The sequence below is a fragment of the Cheilinus undulatus genome, linkage group 7 (genome assembly GCF_018320785.1).
Source record: "Cheilinus undulatus linkage group 7, ASM1832078v1, whole genome shotgun sequence".
Lineage (NCBI taxonomy): Eukaryota > Metazoa > Chordata > Actinopteri > Labriformes > Labridae > Cheilinus > Cheilinus undulatus.
Genome location: NC_054871.1, coordinates 12,364,762 through 12,386,438, shown reverse-complemented (window position 1 = coordinate 12,386,438; position 21,677 = coordinate 12,364,762). Strand labels below are relative to the sequence as shown.

Here is a 21,677-nt window from a genome sequence, read left to right as displayed (position 1 = left end):
GTGGCAGGTTAAACTGAGCATATTTTATTAAAACAAAGTCTGTTCTTAGCATGGAATGATTTTTTTCAGGGCTGAGAGTGTTAAAAGTCACATATTTTACCCTTTTAAGACAAGTTTATATTTTTCTCAGAGGTCCCCAAAACATGCCTGTGAAGTTTCTTGCTGAAAAACACTCCAGTATTGGATTTTTGCATGTCTAAAAACCCCTCTGTTTCAGCCCTGCTCAGAATGAGCTGTTTCTGTGTCTGTGGCTTTAAATGGTAATTAGCTGTCTAACTCCACCCCTGGCCACACCCCTCTCAAGAAATGGATGCTGAAATGGTCATATTGCAGACACCTTTTTCCAAAGTTTAGACTGGGATTCAAACAGGGTAACCACTGAGCTATTCAGCATCTCAGCTGGTAGCTGAGAGGATCAGTAGAGGAGGGCAGAACTTTCCTCCAAGTGAGGGAGGGCCAGCCAAACCTGGGGGTGGGTGCTTTGGTCCCTGGTGAGGTCACTAGATGTAAAATCTGAGAAGGGCTTGTTTCAGCACACATTTTCTGAAAGCTGGAGAAAGAGAAGGGGAGAAGGAACTGATTTTTCTTGTACCTTTTCTGGGGATTGTGGACAGGCCAGGGGCACATATTTGTGTTGGAAAAGCCTGAAAAAGTGATTTTTGCATAATGTGTCCCTTTAAGGGTAAGTGAAGTTGATAAATAAAATTCCTGTGTGCTAGTTTAGCTCAGTTGGTAGAGCAAGTGGCCATATGTATATGGAGTCCTCGACTGATTCCAGGTCTTGGTGCTGTTTGGTGCATGTCCCTCATTCCCTAACCCAGTTTCCTGTCTGTCCTCAACTGTCCTATAAAAGGCAAAAGCCTTAATATATATACATATAAATATATATATGTTTATCTATATAAGGCAAAAAATGCCAACAAATATATTTAAAAATTGCTAACATGAGTCAGGGCAATTGTCTTTTTAGTCTCAAATTGAGGCAAAGAAAACGTTTTTACAACTTTTAGGGGAAAGTGCAAAATTACACACCTAAACAATGCTAGATATGACTTAGAAACATCTTAAAGGGATATTTCAGTAGCTGAGTTTTATATGGACTTGGTGGTAGCCACACATATTAGCCACCTGAGATTTCAATCAGTGCTACACTTGAAAGAGAGAACGCTCTGGGAGGCTTGTATACAGTGCTATGGGTAGGTTTCTGCACATATTTAACATGTTTTAGGTCAAAATAGACAAATCACTGCTTGAACGTACGCTACACGGATAAATCTTGAGGCATTTTATTTGTTCAGAGAGTCTCTGTGTTTGGCATTATTTTGGAAAGCTACGAACAGCCCTGCTGAATCTCTATCTGCACAGGTTTTTCTTTTGTGTACTCCGGGTCATAAAAGTATCCACAAAAAACAGCATGTCATCATCACTTAAGTCAAAATGTCCCACTTTTAGTTCAGTTTCATGTTGTCATCTCTTTTAAACACAAAAACAAATGCATGCAAAACTTTCTCCTGCTCACCTAAAACTATTTCTTGCACACAGGAAATTTTCTCATGTGCACGGGTAGCTGTATTTTTCCACCATTTTTCCTTTAGAATGGATCACTACATTTGCATAATGGCCAGACTTTTTTTCTTGGCAGACTTTGTGTGGGCCAGACTGCTAATTAAGCAAATACTATCTATTGAGATGTTTTGATTTCCTTTGAAATGTACCTTATTTTTAGGCATCAGCAGTAAATTCAGTCCCTATCGGCTACACTGCAGCAAGCCACAAGGGGGCGACTGAGATATTGTAGCCACATATTTCTAGTACTGTCATGTTTTTCATCACTCGGTTTGAGTTAAATATGTCTAATCCTGATTAGTGAAAAACACATGCAGTAAACAGGTCTTTTATTGTTGTATCCAGGCAGGGAAATTGGTAAGTTGACACCGTAACCGACAGTTCTAATCAAGAATGGACTGATGGGTGTGTGTGTTTGTCATGCGTCTTATTTATTAATAATTGCTGACAGGTGGATTTTTGTGAAACGGTTTAAGCATCAAGCAAATCCAGAAAAAATGCTTTAATCTCAGTCAATTTAAGGTTTTCTTCAGGGATTAAAAAAAAAAGGTACTATAAATACCATAACACATTTTTGGATTTCATAATCTTCTGGAGGCTGAATGGGAAGCTGTAGGGGGTCGGATCTGTGCTGTAAAGGCTCCGTAGTATGGAGTACATTAAAGCCAACATTGACTTTGGGCCTGTTTTGACCTAAAGTTTGCTGAATTAGGTTGTACTGCAGAGTGTAGAATTCTTATCAGAATCTTTTGTGACTAAAGTAACAACTTTTACCAGGTATCAGACACAACCTTCCTGGATAATACTGAAGTTTCCCTTTTAACCAGAAAACTATTTTCTGCTGACCTTAAGGGTTTAAACTTCTTACCTTGTAAATGAAATGTAATGTTGTATTCTTGGCTTCATCATCACAGAATTTATTTGTGTGTAAAAGATGCAACATCTGACCTCACCCATCAGTGTCAATGACAATGTGAGAGGTGCAAATGAGATTAAACTTGCTAAACAAGATCATTTCACCTTAATCATAGGATGAATTATTCAAGGAGTGTCTTTCTACCAAGTGTTTCAGCTTTATATGCTAAAATACTCCAAACCTAGCACAATACAATGAATTTAAGGAGATTTTAATTACTAATCTGAAAGCACTGAAAGGTATCGCTAATCCAATCCCACTCCTTTAAACAGTTTTCATCCTGACTTTCCTTCAGAAGAGGGATGCTCCAATAAAACGAGTTCACTGAGAGGTCTGTGCGGATTATTCTGAGTAACTGGGGCAATATTTCTGAAAAATAACTTGTTTTTGAAAGTGTTTTTCTGCTAGAGATGGCATTCCTTTACTAAGCTTCACTGCAGACGGATCAAACCAAGTCAATTCCCAAGACTAGACAATGAAACAGCACAGTAGCTCTTCAGATATTAAAATGATCTGACCTTTTAAGGTGTAAATAAATAGTGACAAGAAAATAGAAAGACATAGAAGAAGTGAGTCAAGAAAAACAGCAAGAATGGTTGAATGCATTGGAGATGTTGGTTTTTGTTGCTGAGGAAAAAAAGCCTAAAAATATGAGGCATAGTGGGACAAAGGCTTCATATAAATTCATGATGCAGTTTCAGTCCTCTCTGAAAATGTCGAATGTCTCAATTCGGACTGGATCTTTGGAACAATCAATCTTGTTTTGAGCTGAAGGCCAGAAATGAGTGCTAAATTTAGTCTCTGTCTCTCGTAGACTGTGACTGAAGACATATTGTCGTCTGTCTGGGAGCTCTGTGAAACATTTTCATCTGTCTCTTTTTCTTCCTCCTCCTCTTCAGTCCCAGTCCTCGGTGCTGAACAGCTCAGTGGTCCAAAGCGAAACACCCAATGTTGTTCTGGAGGGTCTAAAGCCAGGGACCGGCTATGTGGTCCAGGTGAGGGCCCGCACGGTGGCTGGCTTCGGAGCCTACAGCAAGGACATGCTCTTCCAAACACTCACTGACGGTAAGTGTGTGGGCGGGCAGATGGGGAGTACGGAGGTGTGGGAGCGTTCTGATGGAGAGGTCAGGACTGTGAGGGGGGATTTGAGAGTTTGAGCAGGACTTAAAAATCCTGCTGTGAAGTAATTAAATTCTCCTCTACTTCATGAATGTGTTAAGGATGAATATGTGAGCTTACAGTCCTGTTAAATGAGAGTTATGAATAATATTCATGTGAGTCTGAGAGACAGAGAGAAACTGTCAAAGTGTGTGCTTTTTCTCATCTTTGGAATGTAAAAGACTCTGAATAACCCTTGGGAAATTCAAAAATAAAACCTCTCTCCAGAGTGTGGGTCTGACATTTGTGTTTGTGTGTTTCTGCAGATGAGTACAAGTCAGAGCTGGGACAGCAGCTCTCCCTGATTGCAGGATCTCTAGTGGGTGGAGTGTGCATCGTGTCCCTGGTAGCTATCGCCATCATCTGCTCCAGGTAATTCACAGAGACACAAAAAACAGTCTTATACATAAATGGACTGGGGCTGAGTGCACTAGCTGGTCTTACACGTGGGCTTAACTGAAGTTAGAGCTAGCAGTTAAGACCAGTGTTGAAGTAATTACTCAAAAAAGTAATCCCCTGAAACTTAACTGCCAATGACATACACAATGCTGAACCTTACATATTCCCACATTAGTGCAATCTAATACAATGGCACTATTTCATGCAGTTAAAGGGGGAAGTATAAATAAGTGATGTCAACATGCAACGCGATGTTACAAGACAGGACTAAGTGTATATGTGCTCTAGGACTTGGAGGTATCGTTTTTTTAATTCCACCAAACCTTAACCAGGTTTTACCAGGGTATTTGGTATTACTGCCAGCTGTTAAAAAAACACATTTTACAAGCTTTTCTGCCATGCATGTGGAAGGACAGCAAGCAGAGCATGCACCTCTGCAGGTCCTTTATTTAATCCTTTAACAAAATGCTTCAAATTAAAAAAGGACATTTATTATAAGGATGCTAAAAGTGATTTTACATTCAAGCACTGTTTTAAAACTTTAAAGGATGTTTTGTTTGTAAATTAAACAATATTTAACCAGGAAACCTCGTTGAGATTAAAAATCTCTTTAGCAGGAATGTCCTGGCCAAGGTAGGCAGCCGCACACGTTACAAAGTAACAAAGAGACGAATGAGCAGCCATACATATAAATATAATAGGATACCAGAAAACATGAATTAATATTTGTCAAAAATTGAACTGCATTCATAGAAAAACCATTGATCAGGCAAAATATCTACAAACTAATTAATCTGCCTCCAAGTCATCCAGCATCTTCCTTAAAGGAAACATATTATGCAAAAATCACTTTTTCAGGTTCTTCTAACACAAATATGTGCCCCTGGCCTGTCCACAATCCCCAGAAAAGGTACCAGAAAAATCCATTCCTTCTCCCCTTCTCTTTCTCCAGCTTTCAGAAAATGTGTGCTGAAATAAGCTGTTCTCAGATTTAACTCCTGGTGACCTCACCAGGAGCGTAAGCACCCACCACCAGGTTTGGCTGGCCCTCCCCCACTTGGAGGAAAGTTCTGCCTTCCTCTACTGATCCTCTCAACTACCAGCTGAGATGCTGGATAGCTCAATGGGTTATCCTGCTGACTACGGTCTGGAAGGTTGATGGTATGAATCTCAGTGAAGTTCTATACTTTGGTTAAAAGTGTCAGTAGTACCAGGAGTGCTGCATTCATTTCCTGAGAGGGGTGTGGTCAGGGGCGGAGTCAGACAGGTAATTACCATTTAAAACCACAGACACAGAAACGGATCTTTCTGAGAAGGGCTGAAATAGAGGGGTTTTTAAACATACAAAAATCTTATACTGGAGTGTTTTTTCAGCAACAAACTTCACAGGCATGTTTTGGGGACCTCTGAGACCAATTTAAGCTTGTCTTAAAAGGGTATGATATGTCTCCTTCAAAGCATCCAATGAGACCGAGCCATGGTGTTTCAGATCCTTTGTTAATTCATTCTCAGCATATATTCTTCAGACATTTATTAAATGTGCACTTATTACACAGCACCATCTTCGAGATGATAATTAAAGCGATACCGTGACTTTTTTAATACTCCTGGGTATTACCGTAATACCAGCCATTTCTGATGTTCTCCCTAAGTAGTTAACCACCACTTGAATACATCTTAAGTCTTGTTAGTAAAGTCAAAAAGAGATAGTTGCTGCCTCCTAATGATTCTACCTAAAGAGGACATACGCAAAAATCACTTTTTAAGGCTTTTCTAACAAAAATATGTGCCCCTGGCCTGTCCACAATCCCCTCAAATAACAACCCCCACCCCCCACCCCACCCCCCACTTTCTCCACCTTTCAAAAAATGTGTGCTAAAACAAGCCGTTCTCAGATTTTCCCCTCATGATGTCATGTGGCCCCACCCCCAGGTTGGGTTGGCCCTCCCCATTTTGAAGAAAGCACCGCCCTCTTCCCCTGATCCAGCAACATCAATTTCCAGAGAGGGGCTGGGTCAGGGGTGGAGTCAGACAGCTCAGTTACATTTAAAGCCACAGACACAGAAACCTCGTTCTGAGCAGGGCTGAAACAGAGTTTTTTTTTTTACATAAATAAATCCAATACTGGAGTGTTTTTTCAGCAAGAAACTTCACAGGCATGTTTTGGGGACCTCTGAGACCTACATAAACTTGTTTTTAAAGGGTAAAACATGTCCCCTTTAAAACTGCAATTAGCTCAAAACCTTATTCTAATAAGACGGGCAGACATAAGATCTCTGAGTGAAATGAAAAGGCATGAAGATGAATTGCAGGGTGTTTTCTATGATCGGACTGTAAATCTGCACCAATCAGGTGACTTGTTGGTGTCTGCTAAAATCACAGCACTGTACAGTGCAGATGCTGTCCTGCAGATGCTGATGCTGTCTGAAGGCTATGTCATAATACTCCTTTTGAAGAAAACAGTGGAATAATATTAAGTAAAGGCAAGTATGGCTGCTACTTACATAGAGACATGTCAGTGTTTACTAAACAATCATGCTGGTTGTTGAAAAGATTGTTTTTTGGCTTTCTTAAGAAATGATGACTTCTCAAGGATCAAGGATATCTTTATTATCCCAGAGGGGCAATTTGTTTCACAGCCAGCAGTACTTCTTTACTTTAATCTATTTAAATCTCCTTTAAATAGTCTGATAGAAGTTAAAACAGGAGGGAAGTGAATTACTTTACTATGAACTTTCACATGAATGCACATGAGAAGACTTGGTGTAACTACAACTGTTCTGTGTCACACTTTGTGCACTTGGTATAAAGTTGAGCCTAGAAGTCTGTGAGATAAGACAAACTTTTTTTTACGCCCAGCTGATGCACTCAGTTCCTGAAGTATGAAGGGGTTTTAGTCAGGGACACAACCAGAATTGTATCTTGAAAGAAGATTTTTATGTGGATGTCCCAGGTTAATTCAATATTGATGTCATGAAATAATGCTAGTAGACTTGTTTGGATTTTATTTCTTATGCATTGTGCTGTATTCCTCTGTGTTTTTAAGATTATTATCATGAACCATATTGTAAATTGTAGAAATATTGACTGCACTGATTCATCAGGGTTCATAACTTCCTCAGCAAATTAATTTTCCTGTCCAGTATTGACGACTATACTAAAATTTTGCAGCAATTCACCACCACATTCTCCATTTGCATACTGATTATTTGGTAATTTATTATGATTGGTTCATAAAAATTGAATTGCACATGTGGAATACCAATGATTTGTGAATATAATAAGTACCTGCACTTTCTATATGCAGGGTAAATATTTATTGTGGCAGGTCAATGTTTCTGATAACCTTCTCTTATGATTGATACGTCTCTCTTTTCCTTTAAGAAGCAATTCAAAATCAAAGAATAGAAGGACATTAAGGTTACAGGCCTTATTTCATACTTCTACAAACAGATACCAGTGGCTTGATTTTGGGTTCGATTTTCAGAAGCAGCTGACAAAAAGACAGAGTGGCCATTTGAAACATTCAGTGACCTAAAAAAAGTCAATTTCAGACCGTGTGAATGATAAAGCCCCTGTACAAAAAAGTTTCAGAGAATGGTTTTAAAGTGGATCAGAACTCCAGGGACAATTTCGTGGACCCTGTGACCATCCAAAAATAGCAGGCAGAGCTCTCTCTCCTTCATCAGGTATCAGGTGTTTGTATCGATGATCAGTTAAAATATTTTGAGTGTATTTCTTTGCTTTTATTCTCACATGAAGGCAAAGGAACAAAAGCTGACGACACAGAACAGAAACAAGTCATCCAGGACTAATGAGATCCTGAAAGACATTTTTTCTGTCTCTCAAGCAGAGTTTTTTGACATTCAGGAGAAATATTTATTTTTCCACAAGTCAGCTGAAGAGAAGACAGCCAATTAGCATTTCTAACTTTGTGTAACTTTCCTGTCGGCTCCAAAATCTCTGTCTGTCTGCAGGAGGAGGCAGCTGAAGGAGAGTGTGTATGGTGACAAGCTGCAGCAGTACAACACAGGAGGAGGTGTGACCAACACTGACACTTTATATAAGCTCATCTTTGAATATTCTCCCTAAACTTCTACAGAAGTATTTATATTTGCTCTTTCTAAATTTTCCCCTCAGAGGTGGCTCTCAGGCCGGACATGTTCAGTGGGCCGACCCCCACTGTGACCTTTCCCACCCTGTCAGAGAGTCATAATTCACCAGGGGTCAAGATTTACATCGACCCGTTCACCTATGAGGACCCCAACGAGGCTGTGAGGGAGTTTGCCAAGGAAATTGACCCCTCCTGTGTCAAAATAGAAGAAGTCATTGGATCAGGTAGGAAATGTTTATTGATTGAAGCCTCTTTTACAGAAACACCCTTGAAATGATCGTAGAAATTTCCAAGACAGCCTGTTCCAGACATTTTACTGAGTTTCCCTTTCACATCTGTTCGTCCCAGCTGGAGATTTTCCCTGTTTGTTGCAAGGGGGGAAGGTCTTGGGCAGTGTATGATAAATAGAAGATGCTGATAAAGATACAATGCTGTAGCATAGTTCTGCTGTAAGGGTCTTTTTTTGGACTGGCAGCCCCCACAGCCTCAGTTTTAGAGCACTTCTCACCAGCATTTTATGTTGCTAGTTCACAACACTTGACTAATTTTCCTCAGTAGTATATCCATAACATCAGTCACCTTTAAATGTTCTGAGCACTTAATATTCCCCTTTATTTCTAGGAAATCTCACTGAGAAAACATAAAAAATGTAAAGTAATCCTGCAGTAGCTGTGGACCTAGAAACTTTACTCTTGAAGTCCAGTCAGACTGGTTTCTCTTCCCCCACTGCTGTTAACAAAGCTGTAATCATAAGTCCTACCAATTCTTGATTTTGATTGGCCAGTGAAAGACAAGTGGCATTGACAAGTGCAGCACTGTTCCCAAAGTTAAACTGTTTTTAGCTCAGAGTTTACACTAGACCTTTTTGTCTCTGGCCAGAATGGCTGACAGTCCTCAAGAACTTTGGCCATTCATAATACTGGACATTTGTTTTAGAAAGCTACGTGATCAATAACCTGCATTTAACAGCAATCAAACTTTCAATCAACAACAAGATCAATCAAACAAGAGCTTTTTCTTACACATGCAGTCAGCTGCTTAACATACACCTACGTGTAACACATAAACAATGACAGCACTCAGCTTCACATTAGCTGCTACCATTACTAGCTGAAAACACCAACAAACCATGCCAACAAATAACTAACCGGTACTCCGTTAAATAGACACCACCTTAAAACTCCACATTACAAATGAATATTAAGTCTTACCGTCAGTTGTGCTATAATAATCCTTATAAACTGATGATCTCAACTGTAACCTCAGATAAAACTGTAAATCCAACATCATGGTTTCTTTGGAGTCATCTAGAAAAAAAGTCAAAAGTGTCTACTGTGGATAGTTCAGTACAGCCCTCCTCTCATCGATGGCTCTCCCCACACTGCTGCTGCTGATTAGCTGGGGGGAAGTGAGATGTGCCCTTCCCATCAGCACCTTTGTGCATGACATGATCCTGTGTTGAATACAGTTCCACTTCGTCAGAGACTTGGTCACAGGTAGATTTGCCCGATCATCAAAGTCCACTACAACTATCTCCACCTTGACCACATGAATATTCACCACCTAGATTAGCCATGTGCTGTGTTACATAGATAAACAACCCCAGCACTGAACAGGAAGTAGGTTGTAGTAAAATTACTTTGGGTTTATATTAAAGGACTCCCACAACATATCTTAAAGGTAACACAATATAGCATGTAATTATTCAAAGCCAGACATTTTGGCCATTAATTTTCTTATCTGCTGAAACCCTGGTGTAGATATGTGTAAATAATTTATTTTACTTGTAAAAGAGCTTTTGTTGAGACTAAAGTAAGAAAATTGGAGGAAAAATTGCACTTCCCTTTCCAATTTACTTTAAACTGCTCCTAAAGTGAGCATTGGAGAAGAAAATCTTAGTGTGGTCTAATGAGAGCAGCTGTCACTTGAAACAGCAAACACATACAGTAAACTAATCAAACTCTCCAACTGTCTCACACTGTTGTGTCAATGAGAAAGATCTGGGAACGAGCAATACCAATTTATTATTTTGCTTTATTTCTTTCCTTTGAAGTCGGCAGAGATGTTTTATTCATGCAGAAAAACTTTCACAGGAATAAATTAAAAGTGTCCTCATGCATTCTCTTTGGCTAGCCGAGCTCTCACTGTAAAAATGCTGTGTGATGTTTGGCAAATAGAGAAAGTTGGATGTGAAACGGGTCCCAAAGCCTCCTTTTGATTTTGTAAGGCAGACTCTTTGCATATCAGCTGTTGGATGAAAAGGAAGGTAGAAAGATGAAGACGAGAAACAAAAATCGAATAAAAACTTCACAGTAGCTCAGATCAAGTGCTTTCTTACACCGCCAAGCACTCCATACTGAAAGGAATATGTTTGAGAGCTTCATTGTCCTCAAGGGCATCTGAGTCAAGTGAAACAGCTTTATATACATAAAACACTCACACATACATAAAACATTAAATACAAACATTTAAAACAGATGCTTAAAACTAACACACAAGGTCAAAAATACTTTCAAAAAGTCATTTAAATACTGTAGCAGCACGATTCACAAAACTAGCAGATAAACAGCCTTGATAATCCTTCCTAATCATTATGTGTAAACCTACATGAGATAGAAGAAATAGGCTTTTGGATTTCTCTCATAAATAATCAGTATAAAAAGGAATTTGTTAAGGCAAAAAAGCCCCAAATCATCTGAAATGTAAGTATCCATTTGATCTCTTGTTGTTTTCCTTTGATCAAACTCGCTCTAACATCATTTATTCATTTGCTTCATCCTTAAAAAAACTTTGGGGAATACAAACATTAGAAAAACAACCTCAAGCTTTTTACTCCATTATAATTGGAAAATTATTTCTTCTCAGAAGATGATTTTTAATGATGATATCTAACTTTAAACTGTTTTTTTCATCACCTTTTTAGAAAATATAACTTTAAAGTTATACCAGAAGTTGTATATAATTTGAACATTTATTACCTATTAAAGGGATGTGTTTGCAGAATTTAACTGGCACAGAGGGAATCTGAGATTTCTTTGTCAATTATCAAACCATAAGACAACTCTGGTTTGATGTCAACAGTGAGGTTCCCATAAAGTTTTTTATGCAAAATTAGAATTTGTGCATAAAAAATGTGTCTTGAAATCCTGCAAATTTGAAATGAACTCAGAATTTTGCAAAAGTGTTCATGCTCTAAGAATTTTGAAAAGTTAGAAAAGTGACAAGAGGAAAGTATGACATTTTCCAGTGGAAATAAATAATATTATCACTGGATTAGCATGCTTAAATTGCCCCCAATCCTGTTACGAAAACCCTTCCTAGAGCACATATGATTAGAAAAAGTGGTTCAAAAATGTCTACTGATACATCCCACTCAATCTTGTTTTTCTCTTTTCTATCTTCAGAGATGTTTTCTTTGGACCACAATGCAATGTGGCATTGCCCTCCCCTTCTACAATGTTTTTCTTTTCATCAGTACCAACAGCTTTGACCTGTTGGCACGTAATAGCAGCAGTCTTTTGCAGCATTTCTGAAAAAAGGTTTTACATTTTATGACACATTTGGATAGAAACTCCACTTTAGATGCATGAGCTATCTATTTAGATATGCAGTGAATTCAGGAAGGATCCAGACCCCCTGCACTTTTTTCAGTTTTCTTATGTTGCAGCCTGATGACACTGTCGAAAAAATAATCTTTATTCCTCATCAATCTACACTCAGTGCCTCAATATAAAATTTTTTGCAAACTCCAAGCATGTTTTATGTTTGCCTCCCCAAATCATGTTCAATCAATTTAATTTACCACAGGTGGACTCCAATCAAGGTGTAGAAACATCTCAGCAAAGATCAAGAGAAATGGGAGGAACCTGAACTAAATTTCAAGTGTTTTTGCAAAGGGTCTGAATACTTAAGTCATTGTGATATTTCAGGGGGTTTTATTTCTAATAAATTTTAAAAATCTTTTAAATACTTTTCAGGTTGTCATGATGGGGAACTGAATATAGATTAATGAGAATATTTTGTTCAACTGTAGCATCAGACTGTAAAAATCAAAACTGAAAAAAGTGAAGGGGTCTGTAAACTTTCTGAATCCACTTTGTTTATAATCCAGCATTGATGTACCATTCATAAATGTGCAGGTTACCCATACTCCCCCATACCATCACCAACATAAGCTTTTGAATTAAACACCAATGACAAGCTGGATGATCCTTCTCTGGCCATCTGAGAAACCAAAAGACCAGTATTTTTGTTATGCACATATTTTAATAATAGATTTATACTTTATATAAATTGTTTGTGCTTTAATCTCGAATTTTCTTTCTTTCTTTGCTTGGTATTGCGATATTGATTGCCACCACGCCAGCTAAATCAGTGAAACTGTGGGAAAATCCACCTTTGTCATTTAGTGTAGGGATTGTACCCAATGTATGTTGAAATTATCTGGTAATTGCAGTGTCCATTAAGAGCTTAAAAGTACAACATTTTCTCTGTTCCCATTCATTCCTAATGGCTGGCCTCATATACATTTTCAAAAACAATGCCGTTGTCCAGTTTCATCATTTGATATGTTGTTGTGCAGTTTTAAATTATATTTAGGTTTTTAATGCTTTGCAAATCACTGCATTTTGTTTTTTTATTTCATTTTACATTACAAAAACATCACAACTTTTTATTACTTTAACAACACCAACCTACTCCAGATTAGGTTTCATACCAGCATATAAATTGCTGGATACATCACATTTTTTACCTTACAAACTGGGCACCAGGTGGGTAATTAGCAGAGGTATGACTTTAAATTGTTACCCACAAATTGTTAACAACCCCCCACAGTTCAATCTTATTATCTACAGCATGTAATCTGGAGAAGATTTTGTGTCACAATCTTTGTAAGTTCTGCTGCAGGAATGTTTTTTTTTCTTCAAATTTTATTTCTCAGAAAACTTTTTTTCCCTTCTGTTTGGATCCAAAACCAATCGAATCCAAATGTCCGTGGTGCTCTGGGTGATAAAGGTCATGAACTGGATTCAGACCCTCACCACGGAGAGTGTGTGCTATGAGCTTTGGTCTGTTGAGCCACTATGAGAGGCTTTCCATAATCCGTCCGTTTCTCGCTTTATTCCTCTCCAGGGAAGGTTTCTCACCTCGGCCAGAGGTGACAGAGGAGGGATGAAAACGACGGAGAGGGAGAGAAAAATATGAGCCAGGGTGATTGAGATGTGGTCGCACTTTAAACCCTTAAAAGTCTGAATCTCTGCCGTTCTGCTGTGAGAGAAATGCTTCCGTAGCTTTTTTTCCCCTCCCTCTCTCCGACTTTCTCTTCTTGTTTTTCTGTCTGCGTTTCTTTCTCGTCTTCATTACTCTCTGTGATTCAGCCCCTCTGGAGTTTTAGAGTTTGTTTGCGTATAGAGAGATGCTAAAACAAAGAACCAAAGGGGAAAAAGGAAGAACAACAGATTTAGGAGGGAAGATAAAAGAGGAAAGCACCCCAAGGAGATGTAAAAATATCTCACCTCTCTCTCTCTTCCTCTCCCTCTGTGATAACACACCTCACTCTTTCTCCTACCTTATCATAATCACTTACACTGTAAGAAATGTCACTCAGACAGAGCATCAATTTTAGAAAGAAGTAGCAAAAAAAGATACACATTTTTTATCCATATCTTATTAATCTGCTTTAGCTAAAGAAATTAAAAGGTAAACTATATGGACAAAAGTATTTGGCCACACCTGTTAGTTATTGACTTAAAGTGTTTCAATAAGACCATTTCCCACAGGTATTAAAAAATCAAACACCCAACCATGCAGTCTCCATTTGCAAACATTCGTGATCTTAGATTGGTTGTTCTGAAGAGCACAGTGACTTCAAGCCTGGTACTGTGATGGATGCCACCTTTGCAATCAGACAGTTTGTGAAATTTCATCCCTGCTGGATATTCCACAGTCAGCTGTGAGTGGTATTATTAGAAAATGGAAGGGCTTTGGAACAACAGCAACTCAGCCATGAAGCAGAGGACCATGTAAACTCACAGTCATTGCCTGCTAAGGTGTATGGTGCACTGGACTGTGAAGCAGTGAAACTGTGTTTTCTGGGGAGTGATGGATCATGCTTCTCTGTTTAGCAGTAAGATTGGTGAGTCTTGGATGTGTTACCTGACTTTGTACCAACTAGGAAGTTTGCCAGGTCAGGCCAGGAATGGGAGCGTATGCCACTTTGCTGCATCAACCTTGGTGCTGTACTGCTCTGGCCTCCTGATGGCCATTGTCCAGGCCTGCACCCATCTCCTCAGGTATCCTCCAAGCTGCCCCCTGGTGTCTGGACCAGCAAACAGGATCCTGGGCACCCGGTATGCAGTGAGCTTCATCACACCAGGTGCCTGTAAAAGCAAGCTGCCATTCCTGTATCAATTAGCTGATCCTTCCCGTCTCAGCTCTCTTGAGCATGTCAGCATTAGACACATGGTCTTGTTGTGACTTCAGCGGTATGCCTCGCGCACTCCTCTCTTTCTGTGACTCTCTGGTTTGGTGAGGTAAAATAACTCGAAGCACGGATGAGTTTTCTTGTAGGTGCAACATTATGTTACATGGTACTGCCCCGTTTTGAGCTATGTGATGTTTGCCTGTGTTTCGTGCAGCTGCTCTGACATGCTTTGTGCTGTTTAGGAGGGGGCGGTGTGAGTGTTTGTGAGGTGAGGCACAAGTTGTGCCACGTTTTAGTGATCCCCCAGAACATATTCCCCAGATATAAGTTCCTCTTTTGAAAAAACACAGCATTTCAAATTCATTCAATTTCCACGTTAAATAGTAGATTCCATTTTTATTGGCAAATTCCGCGATTTCATCTGTGATTCCGTTGATGCAGAAATCATAGGACCCTAGACTTCCTGTCTCAGCTCACTCATCTTTTCGTCTACTCTCTTTGTCTTTCTAATGATTGTAGGTCTGGGTCCAGGTCCGTATTGGATGGTGTCTGGGTCTGGACCCGGACCGCAGCCCGCCAGTTAGTTACCCCTGATCTACGGGCATCTATGGGACTGTTTTTCAGTGTCTTGGCTAGGCGCCTTATCACTAGTGCAGGTCAGTCTTAGTGGATCAGCATACCCAGACATTTTGGACAATACTATGCTTCCAACTTTGTGGCAACAGTTTTGGGAAGGTCCTTTCTATTCCAACATGACTGTGCCCCAGTGCACAAAGCAAGGACTATAAAGACATGGTTTGATTTGTAAGAATTTGACTAGCCTGCACAGAGCCCTGACCTCAACCTTATCCTTAAAATGAACTGGAACGGAGATTGCAAGCCAGGACTTTTCATGCAGCATCAGTGCCTGACCTAGTAAAAGCTCTACAGAGTGAATGGGTACAAATTCCACAAAAACACTCCTTTCAATTAGATGGGAGGCTGTTGTAGCAGTAAAAGGGGGGCAGCCTCTGTATTAAAGTCCATGTATTTGAATACACTGCCATTGCAGTCCCTGTTAGTGTAATAGTCAGTGTCACCTCCTCTGCTCTCTGTATGTAAAAGTGGCTTTTGCATTCTTGTGAAACAGCAAAAGGAACTGAGAAACAATGGTTTCTGATCACCTCTATATTGGAATGAAGCAGCTGTGCTGTTGCTCTCTTTTGCTTGCAGAAGCTCTTTGATATGATTTTGACTGAAGATCTGTAGTTTTTTCTTTTTAAAGCTTTGCTACTTTTCAATACTTTTGATCATCAAAATAAAGCAGATTGTATTAAACTATCAAAAACTTTCACACCTTGCACCTTGTAAACTTTCCTACTTCCTCCTCCTTATGATAAAAACGGCCTCATTTCCATCTGTTACCTTTTCATTTTTTTCACCTCTCTATCTCTTTGCCATCTTCTTCTTTCTTGCCCTCCAATTCGTCTCCTTTTCTTCTGGTTACAGCGGTGACAGCCGATAGTTTTTAATGAGCAGTGAGATGTGGAGCAGAGATCACAGTGAGACAGGACGACACAGCCTGTCATCATATTCCCATCACTCATCCATTATTCACGCACCGATTTTTATCTCAGGAATGAGGACTTTTATTCAGAAGTGATATTCAATTTTCATGTCTCCAGGCAGCATATGGCTGCATTTATTTTGACAAAAGACATCTGTAACTCCGTCACTGCAAAGAAACCTTCTGTACATTGAACATGTTCCAAGACATGGTTTAAACAAGTTCATGTTCTTTGTGTTGTAACTGTTTGTACCAATTTAGAGACTGACGTAGCCGCACATAGGAAAAATATTTAAAGAAGATAAAATCCTGCTTCTTTTCATTTCTAAACATTCCAACACTCACATAACTCCTTATGCATAAATGAGCCAGCAGAGGGTCAGTCCTCCCAAGTACTGTTTGCAGTCTGCACAAATTTGAGATATTAAACTTCACAGTTTTCAACATTTTTATCACATATGATAGGTTGTTTTCTACTCCACTGCATTTTTACAGAAAAATGTGTTCTCTCTTCTTCTAAGGCAGTCTTAATTTGCAGAATCAGATATTTTATACTAAATGTAATCAAGTAAATGACAAAGAAATCATTATACAGGTTAGTATACGTAGATACCACAGCCCAATTATAAAAAACATCAAGTCTGTGGCAAAACCTCAAACTAGTGAAATAAAACTGGTATTTTTTTGTTGAGGAATGCAGCGAGGATGCTATACTGACAGATCTCTCTTGAAAGTGATTCACTTTTTAAATTATATGTCAGTTAACCTTGAAGTTGAATATATACAAGTTTAAATTAACAATTGCAGGATTACAGCTGTGCTTTTGCTGAATGAAAAATGATCAGAACAGAAAAGAAAATCCTAAATAAAAAAATTTAATAGATTGAAAAATATATATATATTTAAATAGTCTGGCATTTAAACTACATCCAAGACAATAGATTTAAGATGTATTTATGGCCACTACAGCCATGAATGTATCTTATCTATCCACTGCTGTTGCTTTGCTTGTTTTCTCTCTTCTTACATCTCCCTCTTTCTCTCTTCCTGCATCTAGCTCTATCCCTTTAAAAAAAAACAACTGCAGCTTCAGCAAATGGCTTTTCAACATGAGTCTGGTTCTGTTAAAGGTTTTGGTCTGGTAAAGGAAGTTTTTCCTTACCATAAAAATATAAGACATAAATAAACTTGGGCAGGCTAATTGAAATCTTTCCACAATATGTAGAAAAAACCTATATATTTGATGTTTCTCATTTTATTTTCAGTCTTCGTAAACATAGCTTCATAGAGAAATAAATCATAAACTGTCTTTAAGAATTTACAATGAGATCCTGATAGTAGTGTAAAGTTTTTGGTTTACAGCCCAATGATATTGCTATGTCCAAATTTACACAGTTTGAGAAAGGTCCTTTACACCCAAACATCCAAACTTAAAACAGAACTTTGCCAGAGCTGCTGCAAAAGGTCAAGAAAAATTTCACAAAGACATGAGGCAGAGAAATTCAAACAAACTTGTTCATCTGTCAAAGGGCAAAATTTATGGGGGAAAAATGGAACAGATTTGACTTTGGAACTTGATGGTTGTGTCTTGTTCTGATTAGTAATTTTTAAAGGAACTCTGCATGATCAGGCAAGTTCACCAAATTGTATAGATATTTGTATCTTTTTCATGTATACAGAACAAAAAAAATCACTACATATCTGCATTTTGAGTAAGTTTTATAATAAAATTTTGAATTAACTCACCAGGACGCTGCCATGATTTTGTCCGCACTGCCCTCTCGACAGTGACGTCGCAGGGCTTCAGCGGTCCTCTGCCTGTACTATATCTATGCATTAATACCAGAGTAGGAAAAAGTATAGACTATAGCACTCAAGTAAAAGTACAGTTACTCTGGTTAAAATTAACTTGAGTAGAAGTAAAGGTACTGGTCTATAAATCTACTCAAGTAAAAGTAAAAAGTAAGTAATTTAAAATGTACTCTGAGTACTGAGTAGCTACTTTTGATACCCAAGGAGCTTTCACAGTCAACTATGACCTGTCCTTAATGTGCAAAAGCAACAAGAACATATAGACCTCTACCAGGTTGTCTACTAGGTTGTTTATTATAAGGTGTGATCTAACCTAAAGTACAATGCAACAGCAGTTTTAGGAAGAAAGATGGAATCATTCTCTCGCTATGTGCATGTACTCACTTTCATGTGTTATGAAAGCCAAAGGAGTGGTCGTTTTCATGTTGTTGGCAGAAAGCTTGGACATCCTTGTTGTGACATTCAGTGTTTATTTTTTACTCAGTACTTAATGCTTTTAAAAATGTAATTAAGTACAAAACTTCACTCAAAATACACTTAAGTAAAATTAAAAGTAGTTATTTTAAAAACCACTCAAATTGCAAGTACACAAAAAGTCTACTCAATTACAGTAATTTGAGTGAATGTAATTAGTTACTTTCCACCCCTAATACACACATATAAAATCAGCGCCCCTCACCGTCTTTTTGCCTCTATGACTTCATTCACATTGATTTACACTGAGAGTAACGTCAGGGGCATCTCAATCAAAGCATAAACAAAAGATAATGAGCAGAGACAAGCATTTCAAGTTTCATCCATCTTCACTGTTAGATGTTGTTTTGAATTGAGGACTGGGTTCATAAAAACGGCACTAAGTACAGTGTGACTAAACATAAACCAATTAATCGCTGAATTCTCATTATAAGGGAGAAAAGCTGTTAAAAGTGGCCTTCCTAGTTAACACTGCAAGCTAATCACAAAGCATTCTGACTGCACGAACCAGGAAGGGAACTTTTAACAGCTTTTCCACCTCAACATGTGAAATTCATCCATTAAACAAAAACATCCATTTAGTGTTGAGTAAATACATCATATGGCGTGCAGTTTTTAATTAACAGAATCCTCAATTTAAATCAAGAACAAAGCAATGGAGGTTGTCAAATTAAGCAGCGCCTTTGGTCTCTGTCTGACCCGGAAATGCCAACAACATTACAGGGGGTGAGAGGTGGAGTCCTGTGTAACAGGGTGAGCTTGGCCATTTGAACTCACAATCAGTGGTAGATAATAATCGTGATCCACCCTGAGTAAGCAACAAAAAACACAAATGAGATGCAGCAACACAAAGGCAGCGTCCAGTAGCAGTTCCCTCTACATTATGGAGCAGTCTTTCACATAGTATGTGGCATTTTCACAGCAATGAATAACACAACATGTTTGTCACGATGGCATTTTCATGACAACCACTGTAACAAGACACGACCCAAAAGTAGGAATTTCTCTGGGTTGAAAATTGTTGGAACTATTTGAGGAATTAAAACATAGGAGTAGTCATTTTTAAATTAATATAGACATTTTTTGTGCAAATTCTTCATATTGTACTTTACAGAATCCCAGTCCTCATGTTTCCTGACAGTTTTACCCCTAAATGTGTTTATGTGTAAGTTTCAGGAGACTTCTATGTGTTTTTTGTTTTTTCTTGATGGAGAGAAATTGTTGATGTTGACTTGAACTAAACTGACATCTCCTTATCCTTACTTATTTAATGCTAAGTAGCTTATGTAGCCATCTATTTTTCTGGCATCCTTTGTGACCTCAGAGACTTAAGTACACAGAGCATATGTGCAGCGTTAGAGCAATGTTGCAGCCGTCCAGACAAATGAAACTGCAGGCAGGGATTGAACCTTTGAACTTAATGTTTTCAGCACAGTCTCTTTATCCCCGAGGTCACCTGGCTGCTTTTCTTTAAAACCACAAGATGAAAGTTGAGGTGTGGTGTGCAAAGCCAAGTGCCTTAGCAATAACAATAGCACTGTCATTTTTATCCTGTTTGCCCCCTCTGCTGCAGACCTTTCCTCACCCCAGAGAGGAGCTATTGAAGGGAATCAATTTTTGTTGTTCTTGCAGTCTGCAAAAATACCATCAATGTGCTCGGGACTTCATTCTGCTCGAGCTGAGACCTTCAGTATAAGACGAAGGGAGCAGAGGGCAGCTCCCAAGACTGAGAGCGTTTATGTATTTAACACTCGCTGCCCTCGCTGCGGCCCAAAACACCTGCTGCAAAGGACAATATGCTCGCTCTTCTCTTACTTATATAATATATGGTAGCTGAATGGTGAGAATTTAAGCACATATGACCCATTTTACACCATAAAATATGATAAAAATGCAGTTATTTATGAGCCCCTTTTATTATGTAATAATTATGTAAGAGCTTTGAAATCAAAGGAGCTCCTACAAAACAACCATCCCCAAAAGTGCTCTTGTGTTCCCCTGCTGAGACACATACTGCTTTCTGAAGAGCCTCAGATGTGTATTGTACAGTGCAGTTTTGTTTTTAACAGAACATTTTAATTGAAGCCTGTTTTTGTTCTCCTGTTCGGCAGGTGAGTTTGGGGAGGTGTACAAAGGTCGCCTGAAGCCTGTCGGCAAGAAAGAAATACCTGTGGCTATAAAGACTCTGAAGGTTGGCTACTCAGAGAGGCAGAGGAGGGACTTCCTGTCAGAGGCGTCAATCATGGGCCAGTTTGACCAACCAAACATCATCAGACTGGAGGGCGTGGTCACCAAGAGCCGGCCAACCATGATCATCACAGAGTTCATGGAGAACGGAGCGCTCGACTCGTTCCTCAGGGTAAAAAACAAACACATACTGCACAAACAAACACTTACATTTAGAGATTTTTTGACATCTGAAGGAAGAATTATCTACAGTTTGGACGATTTCAGCAGAAGCTTTGTGTAGCCAAACTAAAGTAGAGCTGCAAATGTTTGATATTTCAGTACAAACATCCCCCAGAAATATTTGTGCAACACTTTTCAAACAAGGTGCTTTTCATGGTTAGACCTTGACTAAAGCCTTCAAAGAGTGTAAAGCAAAGAATCACACAATGAACGACAATAAAAAAGGAAGAGAAATACCCTACAATAATAAAAAAAATACAAGTATTCAAAAAGCACATTGTTACTGCTGGATGTAAATATTCACCTCCTTTAAAGCAACCAACCGAATTAAACAGAGGTCCAGCCAATTAGTGCTAGTAGTCTCACAATTAGTGAAATGGGGATCACCTCAGTGCAGTGAATGTGTCTCAGGTAAGTGTAATATAAAGACACCTGTGTCTGGAAGGTCACTGGTTAATCAGTATTCCTGGCCACCATTACACCATGAAGACAAAAGAACACTCCAAACAACTCAGAGAAAGGGGGAGCGCAGATGGTCGAGTGGTTTAAGGCACTACCCATGTACGTGGGCGGCCCGGCTTCGAATCCAGCCTGAGGCCCTTTACCGCATGCCTCTCCCCACTCTCTTCCTTGTTTCCAATCTATCCACTGTCCTTCCTCTGTCAGATAAAGGCATGAAAAGGCCCAAAAATATATCTTTAAAAAAAAAAAAAACAGCTCAGAGAAAGGGTTATTGAAAAGTGTAAGTCAGGGGATGGATACAAAACAATTTCTAAGGCACTGAACATAAAGATATAGAAGGAATATGGCACATGTGTAAATCTACCTAGATCAGGTCTTCCTTATAAACTTAGTGACC

The 21,677-nt window shown here is 38.9% G+C and overlaps 1 protein-coding gene across 1 annotated transcript in view; it reads left to right on the top strand.

Annotated features, from left to right (window-relative positions):
- Positions 1 to 21,677, top strand: part of LOC121512356 (ephrin type-B receptor 1-like) — a 157,811-nt gene that overhangs the window by 113,596 nt on the left and 22,538 nt on the right. The window contains exons 10-14 of the mRNA XM_041791590.1: positions 3,382 to 3,547; positions 3,907 to 4,012; positions 8,017 to 8,078; positions 8,180 to 8,377; positions 20,521 to 20,768. Coding sequence (XP_041647524.1) covers positions 3,382 to 3,547; positions 3,907 to 4,012; positions 8,017 to 8,078; positions 8,180 to 8,377; positions 20,521 to 20,768 — 780 coding nt within the window. The remainder of the gene's footprint in view (positions 1 to 3,381; positions 3,548 to 3,906; positions 4,013 to 8,016; positions 8,079 to 8,179; positions 8,378 to 20,520; positions 20,769 to 21,677) is intronic.